The sequence below is a fragment of the Tupaia chinensis genome, unplaced genomic scaffold (assembly GCF_000334495.1).
Source record: "Tupaia chinensis unplaced genomic scaffold, TupChi_1.0 Scaffold000146_1, whole genome shotgun sequence".
Classification (NCBI taxonomy): domain Eukaryota; kingdom Metazoa; phylum Chordata; class Mammalia; order Scandentia; family Tupaiidae; genus Tupaia; species Tupaia belangeri.
In genome coordinates this window covers 14,798,246-14,808,826 of record NW_006159616.1, presented here as the reverse complement: position 1 = coordinate 14,808,826, position 10,581 = coordinate 14,798,246, and the positions used below count along the sequence as shown (strand labels likewise).

The 10,581-nt window shown below is 50.5% G+C and overlaps 1 protein-coding gene across 1 annotated transcript in view; it reads right to left on the bottom strand.

The window, feature by feature from the left end:
- Positions 1-3,017: 3,017 nt before the first annotated feature.
- SLC2A7 (solute carrier family 2 member 7) overlaps positions 3,018-10,581 on the bottom strand; it is a 24,891-nt gene continuing 17,327 nt past the window's right edge. Inside the window, exons 9-12 of the mRNA XM_006145375.1 lie at positions 9,644-9,745; positions 7,153-7,228; positions 3,806-3,933; positions 3,018-3,239 (exon numbers count right to left, since the gene is read on the bottom strand). Of these exons, the coding sequence (XP_006145437.1) occupies positions 3,018-3,239; positions 3,806-3,933; positions 7,153-7,228; positions 9,644-9,745 (528 nt within the window). The remainder of the gene's footprint in view (positions 3,240-3,805; positions 3,934-7,152; positions 7,229-9,643; positions 9,746-10,581) is intronic.

Genomic DNA, 10,581 nt, shown 5'->3' with positions numbered 1-10,581 from the left:
CGAGGTAGGCTCAGTACTCTGAGAGCTGGGCTTCCTTTTGAGGGCAGGCCCATCATGGCAGATGGGGAAGACCTCTAGTGCATATGATCAGAAGGGAGGAACCATCCTTTGGGAAGAATCCCTGGGACTAGGCTTCTGAATGAGCTACCACACCACCTGCTGGATCCACACCCTGGACCTCCCAATTTAGTCACTGGCAGGACTTGGTATGGATCCAGACAGAGAATGAGGCCTGGTGGGGACTCTAGGATGGGCTTGCGGGAGGATCAGCTATCAGATAAACTTAACAATAATTATAAAAATAACCCCTGATGTTGGTAAAATGCTTTATAACTTATTAAACATTTCCACCTGACTTATGAGGCAAATATTGTCAGTGTCAATTTGGAGGTGGAAGATGAAACTCAGAGGGGTGTAGGAACTAACTTGCCTAAGGGCTGGACTAGGTGGAAAAGTTGGAAAAAAAGAAGGATCTTGTGGTGATCTTTCTGCAAATTCTTTGACATTCTTTTGTTCAAAAGTTGCAGTCTAATCTCCCCACATCACTCTGCAATGCAATGTGGGCCAGAGTTAATGACCAGCTTCTAGCAAACAGAATCTGGCAGAACCAATGTTACCTGATTTTCAAAGTTATGTGTATGTGTACATGTGTGTGAGTGTGTATGTATGGGTGTGTGTGTGAGAGAGAGATTCTATCTGCCTGTCTGTCTCTCCCTCTTTGCACCCTCAGGAATCCAGCTCCTGAGGTATGAGGAAGCCCAGGACACATGCTGGTTGTCAACCTCCAGCACCCACCAGAAATGTGAATGAATGAGCCATTGGATGAGTCTGAACTCAGGTCTTTGAGTCTTCCAGTGGACACCCCAGATGTGAAGGAGCAGAGAGAAGCTCTTCCCACTGCATCCTGTCTCAATTCCAGAACCACAGGAACCAGGAGAGATGATGACTTTATTATTTTAAGCCATTAAATGGTCATTTTCTAAACGGCAACAGGTAGACTTACGTGTGATGTGACAAGTGGATTAATGGGAAAAAGTAGGCAGTATCTCCGAGTCCGGGGAGGAGAAGACCTGCTGCTGGATAGGACAGGAGCAGCCCTAAGGGCACACTCTAGCTGAGTTTGGAACACTGGGCAGGGTTTGATAATTCGGATGAGGGCACATGAAAGTGCCCCAGGAAGAAAGGCACAGAAGTTTGAAAGTGCATGGGTCGGGGCAGGAAACCCACGCTAGACCAAGGGCTTGGGCCTTACCATCCTGGGTGATGGAGCCAACCCAGGGTCTCAGCGGGGAAATGACAGAGGCAGGCCAGGTTGTAGGTGCTGAAAGGTGATGTGGTGCTCTCAGTGTTTCCAAGCAAGACACCAACTGACATGACCTAGGGAGAGTGTTTACCTGGGACCTGTTTTCTTTCTTTTTCTTTTTTTTTATAGACCACAGATTAGTTTATTTTTAACACCCATCATGCCATGAATTCATAGGGAAGAGGTTCCAGTAGCTCAGGCTCCTTTCCATTGGTTCTCACAAAGTGTGCTTCTCTGGGTGGAGCAGGCTGGCGCTTTAGTTGAACCCAGGTACCTTTCTCTTTGGCTTCTTTCTTTTTCTGGTCATTTTCCTTCACACGTTTTAGGAAGCTATCTCTGCTCGTAGAATGCTTAATATGCTCAATACGCACATTGATTCTCTTGGCAAGAATCTTGTCCTTAACTTGTTTGTTCACAACAATGCCAACAGCATGCTGGGTAACATTGTAGACTCTTCCAGTTTTGCCATGGCAACATTTGTGGGGCATTCCTTTTTGAACAGTACCCATTCCCTTAATGTCTACAATATCACCTTTCTTGTAGATTCGCATATATGTCGCCAAAGGAACAACTCCATGTTTTCTAAAAGGCCTAGAGAACATATATCGGGTGCCTCTCCTATTTGTGTTCGTCATTTTGGTTAATTACTGGAAGAAGGCAGTTCCGGCTAAAACTGGAAACAGGTCTTGCTCTTTCCAGCTGCCCCTGCGGTCAGTCGCTCAGAGCTGTGAATGCTGAGAGGGTCGGTTGCACAACCCGTGGTCTCAGAGTGGAGGCAGGAAGCCACCTCTCCAGGAAGGCAGTGGAATCCAGAACCTTGACTATAGCTTCTTTGATTCTCTAACCGACACACTGATTGGGATCCAAGTTTCCATATCAATTGCTGAACTTGTCAAGTTTTACTTTAAAGCTGTGCATCCAGGCCGGGCATGGTGTGACTCAGTGACTCAGGAGGCTGAGGCAGAAGGAGGATGAGCTCAAGGCTGGCCTGGGCAACGTAGTAAGACCCATCTGAAAAGAGTCAGGCATGGTGGCACGTACCTGTGGTTCCAGCTAGGAGGCCGAGGTAGCAGGATCGTGACATGGAAAGACTCTTGCCTTTTTTTTTCCCCCCAAGGTTTTTGCCTTAAGGCACATGCACTTGTCAGAGAGAGAGAGGCAGAGACAGTGAGAAAGTGAAAAATCACCTCCCCAGAGGAGGTGGCCATGCCGTAATCCCTTCTCCATTTTTCTCCCGGAATCTTGGGCCTGCACACACACGCACCCGGCGTGATTTTCGAGCCATGGAGTCCAGGACTCGAACCGAGGTCAGCCATGTGGGAGTCCAGCCACATAACCACTATACCATCTGCTGGTCCCAAGACTCTTGTCTTTAAAAAACCAAACAAACAAAAAAATACAACAACAACAAAAAACCCCAAGCGCTCATGCTCCCATGCATCATTCATATTGTGGCGTCAATGTAGAATCAGAGAATTGAATCTTATCCATCAGCACTCAGGTGCTTGCCTGCCCCCTATGTCATTCTGCCCCGTGGTTCGCCTTGGGAGCGAACCGCTTCACAACTGAATCAGGGCCTAAACATTCCAGTCTTCAAGCTGCAATAGGGCACTGATGCCTCAGACCCATTATCTTCCCCGGAGGCCTGGGGCAGGGGGTCCCCTTTCCTACAGGAGCACGCTTGGATATGGGCACGTGGACGACCCGGAGAGCATTAAAAGGAAGTCTCCCTGGCAGGTGTGGAGGGCACGCAGGGCCCAACGTCTGGGATTTCTTCTTTTTTCTCTGGAATCTCCACCTTGTTTCTTTTGGCAAAAACACGGTTTATTTCCACAAATGTTTGGCCCTTGGTCTCAGGAATGACCATGTAGATGTAAACAGCAGTGAGGAGGCAGATTCCAGCAAAGATGATGAAACTGTAGGCACCAATGACCTCCTAGATCAAGAGACGAAGGAAACAGGAGGGGTGGAGAATAGAACCCACGCAGGGAGGCTTGGCTGAGGCCTCTGTGAGTCACAAAAGAGTTTCCTGGTGGCCAATTTTGTTTTACTCCTGGAGGAATAAATAGCTAGAAAATTGGATCCTGCACTAATATCAAAAAGAAATCATTTTTAACAATAGGAACTTGATGGCCTCCAAGCCCCTAAAGTGTCAGGAAAGGAGAGTTGGTGTACGGAGCTTCAGAAAGGGGAGGAGGTGACTGGGAACTTGTCTGCTGCCTCTGGTTCTAGCCTGTTCTCTGTTGCCTTTGAACTTTGCCCCTAAGAAGTGAGCTCTTCATGGTCTGAATGGGGAGCTCTAGTTATTCAAGGAAGCCAGAATACTTCATCGGGGGTCGTGGGGTTGCACGGCTGCTCTGGCCTCACCGGCCCTGCAAATTCCAGAAGCTGCCCTCCTTGTTGAATGGGTAGATGTTCTTCTAGAAGGGAAGCTGGTGCTCACACCCTAGTGTCCCTTCTGTCCCCCAGGTGTGGGGCGGAGTGGGGAAGGGCCTTGCTCACCTGGATGGATGGGAACACGAAGCCCACAATGAAGTTGGTGAACCAGTGCACTGCCCCGTCCACCATGAATGCTGCTGGCCTGGAGGACTGCAGGAAGATCTCGGTCCTCACCACTGAGGGGACAGGACCTGGAGTGCAGGGAGCACAGGATGGGAGGACAGCTCTGAGAGTCCCTAGGGCTTGGGACAGCCAATCCTTGCCTGCAACCTAGACCACTGAGCACCTTGCAGAGCTGACTGGGCAGCCCTGCTGGAACTGGGAAGAAAGGAGCCCCACCCCTGCCCACAACATGAGGGCACAGTTAGGGCCAAAGCTGAGACCGAGAATCTAGAATTAAATTTCCATTGCTGAGGTTCTTCTAGATCAACTATGCCAAGTGAAGGTTTGTAGGAAGGAAATGGATGGAAGGCTTCTTGGGAGCAGCGAATAGCAGTGAGTTCACGGAAGGAATGGGCCTTCCCTCACTGGTGTGGAGGAGTTTCTAAAAGTCCCTCCTCTATGTGGGTGCCATTTAGAAATTCTTAGGCCTTTGAGGGAAAGCAGGAAGTGCTGTCCTGTGGTGGGTCTGCCGGCTACACCTTTCCTCGGGTCTAAGTTTTTCTTGACCATTTCTCATTATCATCCCTTTGTCTAAAGTATAAAATCATCTTTCTTCCTATTTCCACTCCCCATGACATTATTTGAAAACAATCCTTTAAAAAAATAGACCGATAATTCTATTTAAAAAACAAAACAAAACAAAACAAAACATGGTCAAGCATGTGTGCGTTTATGTGAGAGGAGAGAAAGGAGAGGAGAGAGGGGAGCACCCTCCACAGGGTCTAGTCACCCCACCATTGCCTTTCTCCAGTCCTCCAGCCCGTCAGAACTTGAGCGCTCATGTGTGTACCCTGAGTTATTCAGGCCTACCAGGCCAGGGACCCAAGCTGCCATGTATCATCTGGCTTCCCTTGAGTAGGGCATTACCACCTTACCACTGGGCCACAGAGCCAGCCTCCCTGTGAGATTCTGATACCACAGTTTTTACTGTCTAACTATTTATGTTCTGGGTGTATAGCTGTGGCTTCACACACAGAGAAAATAAGATTCTACCCCTCCCTCTAACTAGTTCTGACCCTCAGGAGGTGACCTGTCTACACTGAACATGCGCGTGGGCTGGCTGGGTGGTGCAGTAGTAACACACTACTCAAGCAATGCCAAATCCACGTGGAAGCTCATGGGTTTGGTTCCCTGGTCGACCCAAGCACGCCAGGCACGTGTGCTCATGATCCTGGCTTGCTTGAACGCTGGCTGAGGTTTGATGTGTGAGACTTGGCTGAGGGTACTTGTCTTACTTTATTTGTTTCTTATTCTCATAAAAGAAAGAAGTAAACTTAAAAAAGAGAGAAAGAGAGGCCAGCAGGTGACTTGATGATTAAGGGCACTGGACTCCCACATGGCTGACCACAGTTCGAGTCCCTGATCTGGTGGCTTGCTTTCTCACTTTCCCTCTCTCTCTCTTACTCTGTCCCTCTCTGGTCAAATTACAAGAAATAAATGGATAAATAAAGTTAAATAAAATAACTCTTTTAAAAAAGAGAGAGAGAGAGAGAAAGAAAATGCACCCTGTGGATGGACATGGAGGGAAACTCAAAGCTCCAAGATGAAGCTGACCTTGGACTCAAGTGCAAAACTGCGATATCTAGTGAGAAGGGGCCCCTGAAAGTTGTCTGCTCTGTTCCCTCTCCCCCTGGGACCATAGTGACTGAGTGGTCCTTCAGGGCTGTGCTCAAACGTCAGAGCAGTCCTCAGTCTGATCTTGCACCTGCTGGTCTGATTACTCGTGTTCTTCTACGAGGACAAGCACAGTGACTTGCTCGGGGTGACACAGGCAGGAAGCGGTGGAGTGACCTGGAGCCAGGTCTCCTACACACGCCAAAACTTTTCCCACTAGGCGGGCCTGCTTCCATGTGTGAGGCACACCAGCAAGGCTTCTCGCCCCAAATCTCACATTGAAACAGGCTGTGTCTGTCTCGTTTTTGTGCCCAGCACAGCACAGCCTACGCAGGTATTCCACTGATGTGTGTTGGATGGACCAGGGCTTTTATTCTGGTTTATGGACATATCTTTTAAAATGAAGATTCTGCAGGGAATGTCGTTAGAAACTTGGGGGGTCAGAGGTACCTTTTTCCAGGCATGGAAAATGGGGTTTGAGTCTCAGCAGGACACACAGGTGAGAGAAGGCTGGTCTCAGGCTGTCCCAGAGGTTGGCTCAGGTGAAGGCCCACAGCTGCTGGCTGAGGACATGGGGACATGGCAATAAAAGACTAGCTGATGGTCGGGGACAGCCTGGGGTGAGCTGTGGCTTGGGCTAAGCAAGCGTGTGGAGGATTTGTACATGGATCAAGGGGCCTCTAGGGGAGTCTGGTTGGCACGAGCTCTCTCTCTGCAAAGGCTCATCTCCTTGTTGGGCACCAGACCTGAGTCCGGGCACTTCTGAGGGCCACAGAAGTTGGTGGGGCAATGCCTGGCTGTGATACTGGTTGGCACTTAGTAAATGTTTGTTAAATGAATGACTGTGAACTTGAATGGCCATCAGGGAAAAGGAAAATTAGGCTGAGCCTTTAAGAATAAGTGTGTGTGAGTGGGGGGGGGCAGCAGATGGCGCAGTGGTAATGTCACTAGACTCCCACATGAGTGATCATGGTTTGAGTCCTGGACTAGGTGGCTTGAAACTCATGCTGGGCATGTGTGCATGCATTCCCAAAATTCCAAGAGGAGAATGGAGGAGAAGGGATCACGGCATGGCCATTCCCCCTGGGGGGCGATCTTTTGTTTTTTGTCTCTTTGTCTCTGTGTCAAACGCACCCACCTTATAGCAAAAATCTCTCAAAAAGAAAAAAAAAAGCAAGTGGGGTTGGGACAGATAGTTGATTTGATGGCTAAGGCGGATGGATGCCACCTAGCAAGTGTGCCATTCAAGTCCTGGATTTGGCAGCTTGGAAAATACGCTGGGGACATGTATGTGCATACTCAAAATTCCAAGAGGAGAATGGAGGAGAAGGGATTGTGCTATGACCATCCCTCCTGGGGGGTGATTTTTCACTTTCTCTCTCTCTATCTTGTCCAGTAAATCATGTGCCCTATAGCAGAAATAAAAACAAAAATAAACAAACAAAAACCTAAAAGGAAAAAGGATGAATGGGATCTATATGAGAATGGAGGATAAAGTGTCTGGAGGACAGTGATGGAGGGAACGTCCTGAGCATCATGAATCAAAGATATCCATTCTTTCAACAAATAGTGTCGAACAGCTACTGTGTCAGGCCCGGAGGGAGGCGGGGTGGGGGAGGAGTTCAGGTACTCACTGGGCCCAATGGAATGTCCGGCGATGTAGGTGAAGACACAGATGATGCCAAGGTAAGACAGCTCAGGCACCTTGCTCTGTGGGGAGAGGTAGGGCTATCTGGGCTTAGAGGCCCTGACCTTGGAGTCTGAGAGCCTGAGCCACAAGCCCCATGTACAGATGGGTCCACCCACCAGTCACACCTTCCTGCCACAGGAAGGAGCCACGTCTGGGTTTCTGAGCCCCTACACGGGCCTCGAAGGCTGTATGGGCAAGAGAGGAAGGAAAATGAGCACAGGACTGACGTCTGACACCCTCCACCCTACCAGGTTGAGAGCACGGTGCAGGAGGAATGCCTACCTCTTACTTCTATTCTTGCCGGGTGTCATTTTATGCACTTCCCAAACGTTCACCCATCTTTGTGAACTGCCTGAGTACGGACATTGTGGTTTCAATCCCACACGTGTGGGATCAGAGCAGGGAGCCCCGGACACAGACCCTGAGGGCCCTGGGTGCCTCGGGAATCAAGCAATGGCCTAAGTCACACAACCAACGGGGGCGGAGCTGGGATCCGGATCCTCCATGATCCAGAGAGAAGCCTTCTAGGTGCCACTGGACGAGGGGAGCACTCCTGGGGAGCACAAGTACACACGTCCCTGGATCAAGCAGGCTCGCCGTCCCAGCCACCTACTTCTCGCTGGCGAGGGCTTCATGCAGTGCTTCAGTGACTGCAAAAGCAACAGCGGCAAGCGGGTAGCCGAGGGACACGAAGGGCTGAATGTTTAACAAATATTTCATATTATGGCCAACCTTTTCACTTCTGTAGAACATGGATAATAAATGCTGGGACAATGACAAGCTAAAAATGCTGGGTTTCGTGTTTGGAAGGCCTGTGTGTTTTTGTCATCCTGTGATACTACTTTGCCCCCAACTACTTTGTAGTGTCTGCTAGCGCCGTTCCTTCACTCGTTCACCCTGATCTGCTCTCCAAGGTCTGTAGTATTAGACACAGACATGCAGCTTGACCTGTGGGGAGATTTCAGGATGGAGGCCTCTGCCCAATAACTGGGGATTATTTAAAGAACACAGTGTTAAATTACACTATGTTGGCCTAAAATGGCCGTTGTACTCCCACGCGTGGATTCCTACAGATAAGCTGAAATCGTAGCTGTTAGGCCCCTTTCCTGAGCTGGTTGCTAAGTCAGAGCCTGTCACATCCGCCACATTTCAGTCAGTCACGGGAAGCCCACCTGGTGGGCTGTTTGCGCAGCCCGTCACCAATCCAGTGGTTTCTCTATCTTGTTCTTTCACTTTCATTTTTGTACCTCATTTTCCCTTTTTCAGAACTTAAATACCGAGTCAACCATGCGGTTGGCCGGAGTTGTCTGGAAGTCCGGGGACGACTGCTTGATTTAAATAGCGTTAAGATGTGCTCCACTAAAGCGCCACTCGATTAAGTTGGCTGGTTTTTACACTGACGAATCAGACCATGCTCGTTTGCAGGAACTTCACGTCCCTCCCTCATTTCCTCCATCTTCATCCTCTATGAAGCCTTGCGTGTACTCGTTCCCCCTTCTGTTAAGGCTTCTCTAATCGCACACGACTGCATGGGTCAGCTGCCGTTGCCTGTCCTTCCCCGGGCTTAGTCTGGCGTCAGTGCCGACCTCTGCTCTTTTCGTTTACTTCTCCAATGGGGCGACTTCGGGTCTTACTCCCCTTGAGTCTTCACTTCTTCGTTACTGGCAGGCGCTTCCTAGTGCAGCTGTGCCTTGGCGTTCGCATGGTAAGATGCACGCTCTGTCGCTGGGTGGCCTCCGCCTCTCCTTTATGCGAGCGCGAGGGCGTCGCGTCTAATTAGTTACAATCACGCACCACACGGCAGACCGTGGACATGGCAGCGGTCTCACAGGACAGTCACGGAGCTGGAAACCCCGATTGCCTAGTGAAGTGACTCCATCTAACGCTGTAGGGCAGCTGTTACTCGCGTGTCTGCGGTGCTGCTTGGACACACAAGTCTCGCACAAATGTAGGGTGCATGCCATCACGCCGAGGCCGAAATACTTGCTGATGCTATCACGCGGCCATGCCAATGGTTGCTGTACTGACTGCTGCATCTTTTATCCCTGCAGTCAGGTGACGCTTCAACCAGCGTCAGACCGCGTCCACCCGGGGTCCCACAGGCAATACCAAGCGCCTAGGTGTACCGTAAGCTGTCCCAGAGGTCGGTGATGCTCGCACAGGATGAAATCGCCTAGCGATGCATTTCTCGGAGCGTGTCTCCACGTTACGTGACGAACGAATGCATTTGCACTGCTGAGTGCAGCTGAGTGGAATCATCCGTGACTTCACTGCGGGATGTGAGCGGCACAAGGCACTTGTCCATGAAGGGGACGTGCAGGCTGACAGACCGAGATCCAAGCACTGGGCCTTGCTGGTTCTGAGGGAACCTCCCAACCCTCGCCCTTCCCACCGCAATCTCCCACCCACCCAGGGGGCAGGAAAGTGCAGCCCACCTGGAAGAGGAGTGCCACTGTGAGCACCACGCAGGCCGAACCGCAGATGCCGTATCCGAGTAGCAGGAGCTGCCGCCTGCCGAGCCGCTCCACGGTGCCAGCCTGGAGGGGAAGCCGGGCAGTGAGGAGACACAGCACGGGGCACCCAGGGTTACGCCTGGGTCCTCCATGCCCTCCTGTGCAGCCCTGCTTAGGTGTGCGTCTCACCCCTGCTGCCTGTACCTGGGACACTGCTTCTCGCTATGGGACCCTACACCACGGCCTTCCTGGTTCCTTCAAGACCTCCTGGAGCTCGGCTTCCTGCACCCATCACCCCTCCTGTCCTGTAATAACCACGGCTTCTAGTTTCTGCACTTGATGCTTTGACATCTTGGGGCTGCGCTGAGTCTGAGTTAGCCAGTTCTCAGAGAGAGCAAAGGAACCCTGCCTGAGCGTATCCTTGTCCCATGCAGACCAGCCAATGCAGGCCACGCTGCATACCTCCTCCGTCAGCCTCTCACACCCTGGCCACTGCCCACCCGCGCTGATCACCCCAGGGCCAGGCACCATGCTGCCTGGGCAGCCCTTCTGCGACACAGCCACTTGAATTAAGCTGACTAGCCAGACCCAGCCTCCTCTACTCCTTCCTAGGGAATCCACAGTGAAGGCCCTTGCCCACATTTTCCTCCTGACTGAGCCGTTTGCTTCCCCTGGTGGCCACCTAGGGCACAGCAGGCCTCATAGCTGTGAGTAACAAACTAGCTTTTCTTCTTTTTTTTTCTGAAACATTTATTTTAATTAATTAATTTACATTAATTCCCTAAGTATCATCACAGCATACAAAATGTGATTTCCCATCCAGAATATACTGCACAGTGGCTTAATCATGCATGTTATCGTCAATAATTTTCCATTTCTAGTTTCATATGTATATGTATGTGTGTGTGTGTGTGTGTGTG